We start from the raw sequence: 16,609 nt of genomic DNA on the forward strand, positions 1-16,609 counted from the left end.
CATCACTGCACTCCAGCCTGGGCAACAGAGGGAGAATCTGTCTCAAAAAAAAAAAAAAAAAAAAAAAAAAAAGACACAAACAAGTGGAATTTGATGGCGGAAGGCTGATATAAAAAGTTTTACATGCTCACTAAAGAGATCTTTAAAAAAAAAAAAAAAAAGAAAAAAACACCTGTAGGTCCTAGTACCTACATTTAACCAAAATTCATATTTTATTTCCTTTCAATTCTCTTTTCCTTATTTCATAGTATGCTTGTTTTAAACAATTATAATCATAGGTATAAATAATTTTGTATGCTGATTTTTATATTTAAAAATCAAATATTTTTCCATGTTATGTGATCTCTGCAAAAATTTTCATTGACCAATATAATAATACATCAAGCAAATATTCCAGAGTTTACTTAATGATGGACATTTAAGCTACTTTAAGGCTGATATTATGACTTGTTTTAAGGCTCATGGTACACACTGTCAAACTATCTCCCCAAAGCACCAAAAACAAATCTGTGCTTTATTTAGTTTATGTGTCAACTGAGTCAGAGGGCAGTCAATAAGCTAAGGAATATTATTTGATACAAGAGATGTTTTAGAAAATACGAAAACTGACTGGCTTACGTTCGAACTTTATGCCGACCAATGATGAAAGAAACCTTCCGGCTCCAGGGATTCACAAAGCTGGACCAACTCGAATCCAGTATGATGTAGTCTCCGTTTTGAGTACAAAATCGAATGGGAGAATGTTCAAAGGGAGGATGCCCTGCATACTTCAAGACTATATAAAATAATAAGACAAAAATAGGATTTACTTAACACAGATACTGATTACAAATGTTCTTTTTTAAGCCATTTATTTGTAAATGTTTTAGTGGTTTTTTCTGAGACTGAGTCTCGCTCTGTTGCCCAGGCTGGAGTGCAGTGGCACGATATTGGTTCACTGCAACATCCGCCTCCCAGGTTCAAGCAGTTCTTGTGCCTCAGCCTCCTGAGTAGCTGAGATTACAGGCATGCACCACCATGCCTGGCTAATTTTTGTACTTTTAGTATAGATGGGTTTCACCATGTTGGCCAGGCTGGTCTCCAACTCCTGACCTCAGGCGATTCGCCCACCTCGGCCTCTGAAAGTGCTGGGATTACAGGTGTGAGCCACTGCGCCTGGCCTGTTTTAGTATGTTTAAATAGAAAACAATTGCTTTAGCAGCTTCAATATAATGCCTCTCTGGTTAAAGGTTGCGCTCTAATGAGATGAAAAGAAAAATTAGAACAAATCAATGAGAGAAAAACATTTCCTCCTATAAAGAAGCAGGTCCTGACCTTTTTGGTGTATGGCAACCATCAGAGAACGATCTTCAGGGTGCAGGTAGCTTAGGATCGATGTTCCGATCAGGTCCTGAGGTAGGTAACCCAGCAAAGGCACTGCTCTGGGATACAGACACACAACACAGGTGGCATGTTATACTGATCAGGTAATTCTTACATACTTTTAAAAATACTTCAGTATTTCATTCTAAATGTGACACAATTTTATGCAAAGCTGTTTATCTTAGCATTTATAAAAACAGCAAACAACCCAAGTGCCCATCCTGGGGGAAATGGCTGTATAATCTAACACATGTTGGTTATCTGACACATTGCATCAAAATCATCTAGCGAATTTGCTAAAATACAGATCCACAGTCTCGCTGTAAGCTTACTAAATCAGAAGCTCTGGAAATAAGACCAGGCATCTGTATTTTTAGCAAGTTCCTTAGAGGACTCTGATGCCCTCCATAATTATGTTTATGTTGCCATTTAAAAAGTCTACAAAAAGCATATCGTAACGTAGAAAGATGCTGATGATGTTAAATGAATAATGCAGGTTGCTAATTCATACAGCATAATTAAAATTACATAAAAACAATGTCACCTAGGCCAGGCACGGTGGCTCACGCCTGTAATCCCAGCACTTTGGAAGGCTGAGGCAGGCAGACTGCCTGAGGTCAGGAGTTTGAGACCAGTCTGGCCAACATGGTAAAACTCCATCTCTACTGAAAATATAAAAAAATTAGCCAGGCGTGGTGGCGTGTGCCTGTAATCTCAGTTACTTGGGAGGCTGAGGCAGGTGAATTGCTTGAACCAGGGAGGTGGAGGTTGCAGTGAGCCAAGACCGCACCACTGCACTCCAGCCTGGGCAACAGAGTGAGACTCCATCTCAAAAACAAAACAAAAAAACAATGTCACCCAAAAGGTAATATCAGATAGACAGACAGCTAGCATACAGAAATCGTTTCAGGATAAAGGTTCATGGGAAACTTACGATGGTAAGACTAAGGATGCCTCAGAAAAAACTGGATTCCATAAATATTTTCCCTGTGTAGAAACCCATAAATATTTTCTAATACAAGAGATTTAAGCTATTTTTAGAATTATATTTAGCTGAATTTTCTTACTTTATACAGATTAAGTATCTCACACATTACTATTTGGTTTCAGGGTAAACATTATCAAATACACTGATTTTCAGATGTTAAATTTTTTTAATAAAAAATTATCAAGAAAATGTTTCTGACATTTTTGCTTTACAGTTATGTGTGGTGTGGTGCGTTGGTTCCCAGATTTTTGAATTTCATGAGTATGTAAAATGTTAAAATAAACGTGGGGAAAAAATGTGGGATACTGATGTAGTGATATTGATATTTACTTTTTCCAAATAAAGATATTAAAAAACAGCATTAAGCAATAACTACTACCTATTATCACTATCCTTTAAATAACAAAGACTATTTCGACATCCCCCAAAAGTAGGGAGGACAGAAGTTCAAAATAAAGAACAATTCTTTACAAAAAATAATCTCTTCTCCCCATCCTCGCCCCCACTTCAGACTAACTGAAATTTCATCATAAACTGATTTGAGAAGCACTTGGCAAGTGGAAATAACACCAGAATAAGTGCTAGAAGACCAGAGTCTTGGTCCCAGTTTGAGTGCAATCAGATACTATACATCTGTTCTCAGCAAACCGGCCCGTGGGTTCATTGTCTTCTCTGTAAAATGAAATAATTCTTGGCCTACCTAAAGCATACTGTTGAGAAATCAAATACAACTTGTAATCACTTTATAATATGCAAGATATTTATGTTAAAAATTTAGACAACATACATTTCCATGTAACAAAAATCAAATAGGCAAATGGACAGATTTCAATTATATAATGTATAAACATGCAAACATAATGTAAACTTCTTCACGTATATATTTATTTTCAGAAACAAATTTCTTTTAGGCTTAAAGAAGTACTTACCTTTCATCTACTTCAAGAAAAACACACCCTGGGGTGTGTGTTGTGGTGAAGATTCTTTTATTCACCGGGATCCGAGGTGCTACGGAAAAAAAACAAAGACCCATTTAAAGGCAAATATCTAATTAATTATCCACCTAACTAACCACTTAACATATTAAAAAGAGAACAAAATCTATATGAAATTGTAGAAATCTCATTTAGGGGCCTGGCCTTCAAGCAGCCAAAGCTACAGTTAAATGATGATAATTTCATTACTAGCTACATTTTAATTAGGTAAAAATGTGAAGCCTATTAAAGTAAATTTTAAACAGAGAGAGAAAGAATGTGCACATTAAATAGTTTTCTCTTTTTTTTTTTTTTGGAGACAGAGTCTCGCTCTATCCCCCAGGTTGGAGTGCAGTGGCATGATCTCGGCTCATTGTAACCTCCGCCTCCCAGGTTCAAGCGATTCTCATGCCTCAGCCTCCCGAGTAGCTAGGATTATAGGCGCCTGCCACCACACCTGGCTCATCATAAACAATTTAATAGTTAAAACTGGAGTAACTAAAAAGTTTAATCAGATTTAGTAGCTGCATACAACTAAACAAATGAAAATTCTACAAATGTTATTTAGTACCATATGGATACTCTTTGTGTAATAAAATCGGTATGGTCAGTTCTATCCTAATGCTTGCTTTAAAAATGAAGTGTGGCTAGGCTCGGTGGCTCATGCCTGTAATCCCAGCACTTTGGGAGGCCGATCACTTGAGGTCAGGAATTTGAGACGAGCTTGGCCAACATGATAAAACCCTGTTTCTACTAAAAATACAAAAATTAGCAGGGTGTGGTGGTGGGCGCCTGTAATCCCAGGTACTTGGGAGGCTGAAGCATGAGAATTGCTTGAACCCAGGAGGCGGAGGTTGCAGTGAGCCGAGATCGTGCCACTGTACTCCAGCTTGGGTAACAGAGCGAGACTCAAGAAAAAAAAAATGAAGTGATTGATATATTAGGAAACTATATGAGCAAATGCTAATATCTCATTTGCTTGTGCACTATTTCATTTTCAAGAAATCTTAACTGAATGCAGAAAACAGCATCTAGTTGAAAGGAACCACTTACAAATACACAAAAACAGGTGTGATGGCTCACATCTATAATCCCAGCACTTTAGGAGGCCAAGGCAGGAGGATCACTAGAGCCCAGGAGTTTGAGACCAGCCTGGGCAACGTAGTGTGACCCTGTCTCTACAAAAAATAAATAAATAAATAAAATTAGTCAGGCGTGATGGTGCGTGCCTGTGGTCCTAACTACCCTGGAGGCTGGGGTGGGAAGATCACTGAAGCCCGGGAGTCTGAGGCTGCAATGAGCCATGATCACACACTGCACTCCAGCCTGAGTGACACAGCAAAACCCCGTCTCAAAACAAAGCAAAACAACAAAAAAAGAATACACAAAAACATGCATACACACCTCAAACATCTACCTGCTACCTCAGTCCGTCCTGTGGTATGAGCCATATTTATTGTAGTTTGTATATTTCCTAATCATTTAACATGTATGAAATGATTATCTTTTTTTTTTTTTGAGACGGAGTTTCACTCTTGTTGCCCAGGCTGGAGTGCAATGGTATGATCTCAGCTCAACGCAACCTCCGCCTCCCAGGTCCTGGTTCAAGCAGTTCTCCTGTCTCAGCCTCCTGAGTAGCTGGGATTACAGGCACGCGCCACCACACCCAGCTAATTTTTGTATTTTTAATTAGAGACGGGGTTTCATCACGTTGGCCAGGCTGGTCTCAAACTCCTGACCTCGTGATCCACCCGCCTCGGCCTCCCAAAGTGCTGGGATTACAGGCGTGAGCCAGCGCACCTGGCACAATTATCATTTTTATTCGATTCCGCACTAAGCTTTTGAGTTTTGTGCTCCTAAACCCATTTTTCCCATAAGCCCTGTGGTTTTTATTGTGTGACTGTTGCATAGGATGGTAATTTGCAGGAAAGCATATGTCATTTTACATCTGAATTGACTTTTCAGTAATACATGGAAGCTGCCTATGTATTGATATATGCATTCAGAAATACAGTTCTGCTCGTAAAAGATAAAATATACGTTTTACTTGGGGAGTTTCAAAAGACTTCAAAAACAAAATCCCTCTTGTGGCCTCTCTGGGAAACAATTTCAGCACTCTTATTTCACACAACACAAGCAAAAGGCTACACTGAATGGGTCACCAGCAGAGAGAGGACTAGAAAACTGTATGTGTCACCAAGTCCTGTGCTAAGACCCTTCGTTCAGCCATGCTGACCATGAAGGCAATGACCGTACAAGAAGCCAAAAGTCAGTAAACAGAGACATCAATGAAAACCAGCTTCAAATGCCTGAAGTGTTTAAGGGTCAAATTGGAGACCCCAGAGCTCTTTTTTTTGTTCTACGACTGACGTAAACAGACTTTCTCATGTTCCTATCTGATTGCTGACATTTCTGCATCTCATCTACTAACTTACCTTCATAACCAGAGTGAATCTTTTCAACCACAGTGAGACAGCAGGGTTCCGATTCCGATTGTGGCTGGGCAGGGCGATGTACATGAATCAGATAGGGGATGATCCGGAATGGGGAGTGACGCTTCTCTTGCTTTCTGTCTTCACCTCCACTGAGGAGATTAAAGATATTAGTGCTGGTCCTGACACACCCTACTGGCCCATGGCGAAACAAGGCTGGGAGAAATATTTTATTGGTAATTTCCAAGAGAGACATACCCACATCTAAAATGTTTAAACATGTTTGTTTTCAAAAGAAAGAATATGTTAGCTTAAATTTTCGATATTATTCAACGAGTAAGAGGTTGTGTAAAGAACTGGCTTAGATTACTGTGAGTGTAAAAACAGAATTAGTGGTTCCATGACTTTTCTCCTGTCCTCCATGCGCTGAATTCCCAGTTTGACTTTTCCCCTTCTGCTGTGAGAGGGACAAGCATAACTGACTCATTTCACATATCTACATCAGGTGTCACAAGGGAGAAAACAAGGTCCCCTGCAATCATGCCCCGGGGCTAGTTCTCAGTCGTCCCTTTCTACACTCTCTAAGAACCAATTTTGTCTCCAGCTTCAGTGATGAGGGCCCTCGCATGAGGTCAGGCGCTCCATCTATAAAGGCATCTGGCTGAGGAGGAAAGAAAAAGTTGAGGCTAAAACCGAGCTCAGCAAGCCCTGTCCCTGGCCCAGAGGGCGCGCCCCTTTCCACTCCTCACAAAGAACCTCTTGGCAGGGGCGGCTCTGATTGATGACTTCAAAGATCACCCTGTGTTACCACTGCAGCTGCCCAGCGGATGCTTCTACTGGGAGATGCCACTTCACCTAGAAGTCAAAAAGCCCAAGACTGAATTCACACTCCCCAACTTTTACCAACCACCCGTTTACTCTCTCGCCAGCATGTAAAGTTGTGACTGCCAATCCTAAGGGGGTCTTTAGTGCTGCCAGAGATTCTCTAGTCTGTTCCTACTTCCATCTCACTTTTTTCTTTTCTTTTCTTTTCTTTTTTAAAGACGGAGCCTTGCTCTGTCGCCCAGGCTGGAGTGCAATGGCACAATCTTTGCTCACTGCAACCTCCACCTCCTAGGTGTGAGCCGATTCTCCTGCCTCAGCCTCCCGAGAAGCTGGGATTACAGGTGCCTGCCACCACACCCAGGTGATTTTTGTATTTTTAGTAGAGATGGGGTTTCACCATGTAGGTCAGGCTGGTCTCAACCTCCTGACCTCAGGTGATCAGCCCACCTTGGCCTCCCAAAGTGCTGGGATTACAGGCTTGAGCCACCGCGCCCAGCCCCACCTTGCTCTTTCTCTTCTACCACACACTCCAGAATCTTCTCCCACTCTGCACCCTCAGCTGATGACCTTGCTTACCATTTCACCAAGAAAAGAGAATCATCGGGAAGTGAGCTGTGTCCCGGTGCTGCCAACCCACATCCATGCTCACACCTTCCACCTTCCCTCCACATCCACGAATGCATTTTCCAGGCTCATCCAGTCCAAAGGTTTGAAATGCCATTTACACGCTGATGACCCGAATATCTACCTCGAGCCTGGAAGTTTTCCTTAACTCCAGATTCTCATAGTCTCAACTTGGATATTCAACAGGTATCTCAAACTTAACTCACCTAAAACTAAGCACCACATTCCTTCTCTCCACCTCCAGGAAGCTGATTTTCCTAGAATTTCGTCTGCCTCAAAAAACGATAACTCCAGCCCAAAACTCCTGGTGTTATCCTTGACTCTTACTTCACACTCAATCCAAATATAACCCATTAATAAATTCTGGCAATTTGTTCTTTAAAAATATCCAGAATATTGCTTCTTGGCCTTTTGGCTAAGATCAAGTGTAAAAAATATCCAGAATATACAAATATTTATACCTCCCCACGGAACGCTGGCCTATACCCTGTACCTCTGTAACAGCCTCCAACTGCCCTCCCTGCCTCCCCTCTTCCCCCTCCAAAGTATCTTCAACACTGCAGCCAACACCAGCCTTTCATAATGGAAACTGTGTCTGGGCCAGGCATGGTGGCTCACGCCTGTAATCCCAACACTTTGGGAGGCCGAGGAGGTTGGATTACTTGTGGTCAGGAGTTCGAGACCAGCCTGGCCAACATGGAGAAATCCCGTCTCTACAATATAAAAATTAGCTGTGGCGGTGCATGCCTGTAGTCCCAGCTACTCAGGAGGCGGAGGTGGGAGAATTGTTGGAACCCAGGAGGCGGAGGTTGCAGTGAGCCGAGATCATGCCACTGCACTCAAGCTTGGGGGACACAGTGAGATCCTGTCTCAAAAAAAAAAAAAAAAAAAAAAAAAGGAAACTGAAATGAACGTTTCCTACCTCTGTTCACTGAAAATTTCTAGAAGCAATGATAACCCTGTAGCAATAACCATCCCTACCACCCAGATTTGGCCTCCAAATGTGAATGCCATTTCCCACCACAAGGAACCAGGGATCCTTAGAGAAATGACTGATGCCAAGTCTGGGTTAAGGAATGTCTAAAATGAGTCTGGGGTGTCTCATGCTTAAAACAATGGAAGCTGTCAAAGACCATGGGGCACTCTCACAAGGGTACAGGGGCCAACCCAAAGGGATTCCTACTGGCCAAAGATGGGACCATTTTGAACCCCACAAACGTGAATGAGAACTTTGTCTCTTAGAATGACATTCTGAAATACTGATGCAGAAAATCAGACAAGATCTGAGCTACGCTGCCTGGTAACCTGGGAAGAGGGGGTTAAAGAACTGGTGCTGGCAGAGAAGACGCCAGACTGGCCAGGGTTCAAGTTCTTAAAAAGCTGGATGATGAGACCGTAGCAGTTCATTACATTATCTTCTCTTGTGTTATGTTTGAAAATCCCCAAAGTAAAACGTTTGGAAAATAAGCAAGTGATAAACTGAAATAAAACACTTCGTGCAGAAGTCACTGCTCCCTGTGGTGTGGCCCGTGCTTCCCCGTCTTCTTCCATCCTCGTTCCTTCCTCCGCTCGGGCCACAGCAGCTCCATGTCACTCCTCCCACAGGCCAGGCACGGCCCACCCCAGGGCCTCTGCGCCTGCTGCTCCCTCTGCCTGGAACACACTTTCTCAGACACTTGCCACCCCTCAGATACTGGTGTGGCTCACCCCCTGTCCTCCTTCTGGTCGCTGTTTCCAATTAGGCTTCCTAAGAGTTCCTGGATCACCCTGAATACAACGGCAATCTCCCACTTCCCAGAACTCCCGCTCTTTGCTTTACTGTCTACACACAACTTATCACCAGCCAACACAGGCATTTGAATATGTGTTTATTATTGGTCTCCTCCTCAGAGAATTTAAGGTACGTGAGGCAAGAACTGTTTGGATCCCAGCACTGACAAAGTGCCTGGCTCAGAGAAAGCACCCCAAAATATTTATTAACATCAGAAACACATATAGCACTTATTAGGAGGCAGGAACTGTTCTAAGATCTTCATACAACTCACTTGTGAATGACCCACTGGAACAAGACAGCCCCTCCCACTGCTGTACCCTTCCTCCGGCCGTCCCTCCCAAGCACCCAGAGCCGATGAGCTCAAGTCCCCCAATTCCATGGAGTACTGGAATATTAGATTATTTCATCATGAGGCTTTTTCTTCTCTCTGAACATCTTGAGCATTTAGTAACTTCAATACTAAAACTGGCAATCACAATGTCATTTTAAAATATTTGTTCTTTTTATTACGAAAGAACATATTATTATGTCATCTTATATACATAACAGAATATATATATTACATATATTATGTATATAACATAAAAGGAACACTAATAATATATTGCAGCAAATTTAGAAGATAAAAAATTCAGTAGTAATTCCTACCAGCAATCAACTACTGTTAAAATTTTCATCTGTTTTCTTCTGGTTCACTGTCTCCAGATCTTTTAAATCCTTCTCACAAATATAAATCTCTTGCTTTCCTTAAAGCTAGTCAAAATTTCAAAAATTAATTTTAAATGTGACTGAAAAACAAAAAGCTAAACAAAAAAGAGCCCAAAACAATGGTCATTTTAAAGTGTACTTCACATCTAGTGATGCTCCTAGAGTTAAGAATTATTTTTCTAGACTTTTTTCCTATCGCATTATTATTATTATTATTATTTTTTTTTTTTGAGACAGAGTCTCGCTCTGTCGCCACACTGGAGTGCAACGGCGCCATCTCGGCTCACTGCAACCTCCACCTCCCAGGTTCAAGCTAGTCTCCTGCCTCAGCCTCCTGAGTAGCTGGGACTACAGGCGTGCACTACCATGTCTAACTCATTTTTGTGTTTTTAGTAGAAACGCCGTTTCACCATGTTGGCCAGGATGTTCTCGACCCCTTGGCCTTGTGATCTGCCCGCCTCTGCCTCTGCCTCTCAAAGTGCTAGGATTACAGGCGTGAGCCACTGTGCCCAGCCTCCTATTGCATTATTATCTAGTTTTCTCATGAGTATGTCTCTTCTCAATCAAAATACGAACTCCTTGTGGCAAGAACCAAGTTTTATTTTTTGTATCTCGCAACAGAAGTGAGCTGAATACACTAGAATCAAACTAACTACAAAATAAACTCAGAGCATAATCCACTGTTGCTGGCTTCCACGAGCCACTATACTTACCGGATCCTGCAGAAAAAAGGTTTCACCGGAGCACATTCATACCGTGCAGCTGCTAGAAAGAAAGATGCCTGGTCAGTCACTCCCTCTTAGCCAGGTCTTTCTCAGTAAAACAATGTTGCACCATTACCAAACAACAAACTATTTTTTAAAAAAGAGAGAGGTCTCCTTGATTAAAATAGAACCCTCTTCCTTCATTTTGAGATCCAGTCACAATACTAGAATTGGGAAATACTAGTATTGGTTCTGGTACTGGAACCGTGAGCCTCAGGTATAACAGTGAGAATCGGCTTTATCTCTTCCCCTTACTACTTTTCATAGTTCCCAAATTGCCCATGTTCATCATCTCAAAGGTCAATGTAATGATCGCTGGACACAATTATTCTGGTGGTACTATTCCATCCCATTGTAATAGCCTGGACCTTTCTAAAAAACTGGGAATTCAGACTATTTTCAGCTTCTTAGCTATATGATATATAATTTTCTTTTTTTCTTTAACCTCTTTCTTTGGATAAATTTCAAAAAGTTGTGTTCCTAGGTTAAATGATAGAATCGTTTTATGACTTTATTGTGTATGGATAAACCTCCAGAAAACTGTACCAATCTTCAGAGTTTTATTGATGTTCTCTCACAACCCTCATGCCAATGATTTGCTAGCAATTCTATTGATTTCTGCACCAATTTTATTGATTTATGAGGTGATAATTCAGAAATGTCTAAATTTGCCTTAGGAGATAAGGGGACTGAAATTTCTGCCCAGTGTTTGTTGACTATATGTATTTCCTCTGATTAGAGCTTCCTGAATATCTTTTGGGCATTTGTTCACTGAAACAAGAAGTCTTCAGTTACAGGAACCATGGAAAACTGTGAGATGTTCAAAAAATATACACTGAAGGTAGCATAACAGTGAAAATCCAAAAGAACCAAAATATTGAATAAGCAGCCCAGGTCTTGATACTTCTAAGAGACGATCACAGAAGAGTCAGAAAGCATTAATAAAGCACTGAAGATTGGTATAATCTTCTACAGAAAACAGCCTCTACTGTGAGGTCAGTTTGCTTATACCATTATATTCATCACACCAGACACCTGAACTCCAACTGCACTCACTAGAAGTCCTGGACCACTGAAAGCCAGACTATGTGATCTAAGACAGCAGACGTGAGCCCACAATGAATTTCCATTCCTAGGCTGTAAATATGTGATGCTTGTTTCTAAAAGCATGCTCTGAAGAAGTAATGGTCAGATCCTTCTAAGAGGTTTGTACAAGACATGTTAAATAGAAACATATTCTAATACAGGACCAGAGGTTGACAACAGCCGAGTGGATTGCTTCCTAAGTCCTCTTGATGTTCTATGTGCTCAAAGTAAAGAATTGAAGGGGGTAACGCAGGCATAGCCTATAAAGGGGGTGGCATTAACCAACTGCTCTCAGTAAGAGTATCAATCTTTGAGATTCATAAGGCAAAAGTACAATATAAAGAGTAAACTAGAATTACATCATGCCTTATAGCCTAAGTGAATTTTGAGATCCAAAAGAATTATTTCAGGGCATATTAAGATTTTACATAAAAGGTGATATGGTTTGGCTGTGTCCCCACCCAAATCTCATCTTGAATTGTAGTTCCCATAATCCCCACGTCAAGGGAGGGACCTGGTGGGAGGTAACTGAATCATGGGGGTGGTTGCCATCATCCTGTTCTCGTGATAGTGAGTTCTCATGAGAGCTGATGGTTTTATAAGAGGCTTTTCCCCCTTTTGCTTGGCGCTTCTCCTTGCTGCTGCCACGTGAAGGACATATCCCCTTCTGCCATGATTGTTAAGTTTCCTGAGGCCTCCCCAGCCATGCTGAACTGAGTCAATTAAAACTCTTTCCTTTAGAAATTACCCAGTCTTGGGTATGTCTTTATTAGCAGCATGAGAATGGACTAATATAGTAAACTTGTACTGCAAAGAGTGGGGTGCTGCCATAGATACCCAAAAATGTGGAAGTGACTTTGCAACTAGATAACAGGAAGACACTGGAACAGTTTGGAGGGCTTAGAAGAAGACAAGAAAATGTGGGAAAGTCTGGAACTTCCTAGAGACTTGTTGAATGGCTTTGACCAAAATGCTGATAGTGATATGGACAATGAAGTGCAGGCTGAGGTGGTCACAGATAGAGATGAGGAACTTGTTGGGAGTAAAGGACACTTCTGCTATGCAAAGAGACTGGCAACTTTTGCTCCTGGCCTAGAGATCTGTGGAACTTTGAACTTGAGAGAGATGATTTAGGTATCTGACGGAAGAAATTTCCAAACAGCAAAGCATTAAAGACGAAGCAGAGCGTAACAACTTGGAAAATTTGTAGCCTGAAGATGCAATGGAAAAAAAACCCCATTTTCCAGGCAGAAATTCAAGTCTGCTACAGAAATTTGCAGAAGTAACAAGAAGCCAAATGTTAATCACCAAGACAATGGGGAAAATGTCTTCAGGGCATGTCAGAGACTTCACAGCAGCCCCTCCCATCACAGGCTGAGGCCTACGAGGGAAAAAATGGTTTTCTGGGCCTGTCCAGGCCCCCACTGCTCTGTGCAGCCTTGGGACATGGTGCCCTCCATTCCAGCTGCTTCACCTCCAGCCATGGTTAAAAGGGACCAAGGTACAGCTCAGGCCATAGCTTCAGAGGGTGCAAGCCCTATTCCTTGGCAGCTTCCATATGGTGTTGGTCCTGCAGGTCTGCAGAAGACAAGAACTGAGGTTTGGAAACCTCTGCGTAGATTTCAGAAGATGTATGGAAATGCCTGGCTGTCCAGGCAGAAGTTTGCTACAGGGGCGGAGCCCTCATAGAGAACCTCTGCTAAGACAGATGTGTAAGGGAAATTTGGGTTCGGAGCCCACACAGTCTTCACTGGGGCACTGCCTAGTGGAGCTGTGAAAAAAGGGCCACCATCCTCCAGACCTAAGAATGGTAGATCCACTGAAAGCTTGCACTGTGTGCCCAGAAAAGCCACAGACACTCAATACCAGCCCATGAAACCAGCCATAAGGGAGGCTGTACCCTGCAAAGCCACAGGGGCAGAGCTGTCCAAGGCTGTAGGAGCCCACCTCTTGCACCAGCATGACCTGGCTGTGAGACATGGAGTCAAAGGAGATTATTTTGGAGCTTTAATATTTAATTATTGCTTCAGTGGATTTCAGACTTGCAAGGGGCCTGTAGCCCCTTTGTTTTGGCCAATTTCTCCCATTTGAAACGGGTGTATTTACCCAATGCCTGTACCTCTATTGTACCTAGGAGTAACTAACTTGCTTTGGATTTTACAGGCTCATAGGTGAAAGGGACTTGCTTTGTCACATATGAGACTTTGGACTTGGACTTTTGGTCTAATGCTGGAATGAGCTAAGACTTGGGGGACTGTTGGAAAAGCATAATTGCATTTTGAAATGTGAGGACGAGATTTGGGAGGGCTTAAGAGCAGAATGATATGGTTTGGCTGTATCCCCACCCAAGTCTCATCTTGAATTGTAGTTCCCATAACCCCCATGTGTGATAGGAGGAACCAGGAGGGAGGTAATTGAATCATCGGAGCAGTTTCCCCCATGCTGTTCTCATGATAGTAAGTTCTCAAGAGATCTGATGGTTTTATAACGGGCTTCCTCCTTCACTTGGCTCCCATTCTTCTCCTTCCTGCCATCATGTGTAGAAAGACATGTTTGCTTCCCCTTCTGCCACGATTGTAAGTTTCCCAAGGCCTCCCCAGTCGTGTGGAACTGTGAGTCAATTAAACTTCTTTCCTTTATTAATTACCCAGTCTCAGGTAGTTCTTTATAGCAGCGTAAGAATGGACTAATACAGAAGGGAAATATCCCAGTAATCAGTAATCAGCAAAAATAAAAAGGTTGAAAAGACACAGGCAGTGCTGAAGGAAAAATACCTGGGGAAAAAACGGGAAAGACCTGGCAGACAATATTGTGTACGTACTGTTCACAGCTGTATCTGTATCTGGACTAGTTCTTAACCCACAGTGATTATTAAATAAATGTTTACAGAATGAACAGCTAAGAAAAGCAGAGAAACAAATACAGACAATTAAAGGTTGAAAATGTATATTTAGGAAAGGGGATGAAAAATAAAATCAGTATTTTTGAAAGATGGGAAAAGAGATGAGCTAGAAGCAAGCAGGGATGACATGCATGTTTTCTAGAGCTTATGTAAAAATATTTTTAAAAGATGGGGCAATCTATAATTGGAAGAAGAAACACGCAAAGCTATCCTTCATTAAATTAACTACTGGGTAAAAAAATTAGAAATAGACAGAATTTCAGATATGAAGATGAAAAAGTTATGGAGATCTGTTTCACAACAATGTAAACATCTTTCACAGCAATGGAGTGAATGCCTAAAAATGATTAAGATGGTGTATTAGGTCCATTTGCATGCTGCTGATAAAGACATACCCAAGACTGGGCAATTTACAAAAGAAAGAGGTTTAATAGACTTACAGTTCCACATGGCTGGGGAGGCCTCACAATCATGGCAGAAGGCAAGGAGGGGCAAGTTACATCTTACATGGATGGCGGCAGGCAAAGAGAGAGAGCTTGTGTAGAGAAACTCCCATTTTTAAAGCAATCAGATCTCATGAGACTTATCCACTATCACAAGAACAGCATGGGAAAGATGCCCTCATGATGCAATTATCTCCCACTGGGTTCCTCCCACGACACATGGGAATTGTGGGAGTTACAATTCAGCATGAGATTTGGGTGGGGACACAGCCAAACCATATCAGATGGTAAAGTGTATGTGTTTTTCACTACAATGAATTTTTTTTTTAATTAGAGAGAAGGGCTTGGAATCAAAGAGAAGGCTGACATATATATATATATATATATATATATATATATACACACACACATATATTTATGTATATTTAAAAGCTCTTTAAAAGACACTTCATGAAGAATATAAAATAATAAAAGATGACTAAAAAGAAATAAATTAAGATCACACAGGACTGAATGTCACAAAGAAAACTGCAATAGGCATCTTTGAATTCGGAAAAAAAGCATTCCAGAAGGAAAACAAAGTAATAAGACTCATAAGTTTCAGGGTCAAGAAAAACTGTAAGGGAGCTAATGATCTGAATTTTTTTTTTTTCAGAAACAGAGTTTCACTCTTGTCGCCCAGGCTGGAGTGCAGAGGTGTGATCTTGGCTCACTGCAACCTCTGCCTCCCGGGTTCAAGCGCTTCTCATGCCTCAACCTCGTGAGTAGCTGGGATTACAGGCATGCACTACCATGCCTGACTAATTTTTGTACTTTTAGTAGAGATGGGGTTTCACCATGTTGGCCAGGCTGGTCTGGAACTCCTGACCTCAGGTGATCCACCTGCCTCAACCTCCCAAAGTGCTGGGATTATAGGTGTGAGCCACCATGCCCAGCCTAATGATCCGAATTTTATCTCCAAAGTAAAATTTCTCATACAAGGAAATCATGAAGGAGGAAAAACATTTAATTTTAACTTAAAGGAAACAGAGCCTTCATAGCAACTAAACCACTATACAATATGCTGGTAATGAAATAATATTTCTGACATATAATCTGTGAAACAGACGTGACAAAATGGAAACAAATGTATTGAGTATGTTATCAGAGGCTTTTAAAATGCTGTTTTCATCACATGACTTTCTATAACAGGAATAAGAAAAACCAGATAGTGTGCATGTTCTAAATAATATGTTAATTTCCGTACTATCCCTGTAAGAATGAAACTGATCTTGATGAGGAAAGATAGACATCTAAACATTGGTCCTGTTACCTCTTTGGGGCCAGTTGTTCCAGAAAGGAAGCTGAGCTCTGGCAGTGTGCTCATAGAACACCCTCACGTCTTGAGGTGCAAGCAGGTCAACAAAGTGAGAAGACGCCAGGACATCTTTCTTACGATTCAGGATCAAAGCAGCCTGTTCAGAAATGTGCACTAACCTTCCAGACAGAAATGAAAATACTGCCACAAAGGTATCCTATGAAAAACATTTAAAATAAATGCAAATATTGAGATACTCACTGGCAATATTCCCTGAAAGGTAAATTTCTTCTGGATCTCTAACATGATCAATATCTTAAAATACACAGGCACAACCTACAAATGCAACAAAACTCCTCAAATAATTTTCTCCAACATCCTTCTTAAATATTCTCCTAAGACCTGCACTTCACCTACTGAAGGTTTGATT

The 16,609-nt window shown here is 41.4% G+C and overlaps 1 protein-coding gene across 13 annotated transcripts in view; it reads right to left on the reverse strand.

Moving 5' to 3' along the window:
• The window catches only part of PER3 (period circadian regulator 3), a 60,858-nt gene that overhangs the window by 40,684 nt on the left and 3,565 nt on the right, over nt 1–16,609 (reverse strand). For 9 of the 13 annotated variants that reach the window (XM_024231829.3, XM_054557069.2, XM_024231814.3 and 6 more), the window contains exons 5-10: nt 16,195–16,396; nt 10,401–10,452; nt 5,760–5,908; nt 3,280–3,358; nt 1,315–1,421; nt 619–775 (exon numbers count right to left, since the gene is read on the reverse strand). In XM_024231829.3, coding sequence (XP_024087597.2) covers nt 619–775; nt 1,315–1,421; nt 3,280–3,358; nt 5,760–5,908; nt 10,401–10,452; nt 16,195–16,396 — 746 coding nt within the window. The remainder of the gene's footprint in view (nt 1–618; nt 776–1,314; nt 1,422–3,279; nt 3,359–5,759; nt 5,909–10,400; nt 10,453–16,194; nt 16,397–16,609) is intronic. The other 4 variants (XM_024231853.3, XM_063720206.1, XM_054557070.2 and 1 more) reach the window with 1 other exon arrangement.

This window comes from Pongo abelii, chromosome 1 (assembly GCF_028885655.2).
Source record: "Pongo abelii isolate AG06213 chromosome 1, NHGRI_mPonAbe1-v2.0_pri, whole genome shotgun sequence".
Lineage (NCBI taxonomy): Eukaryota > Metazoa > Chordata > Mammalia > Primates > Hominidae > Pongo > Pongo abelii.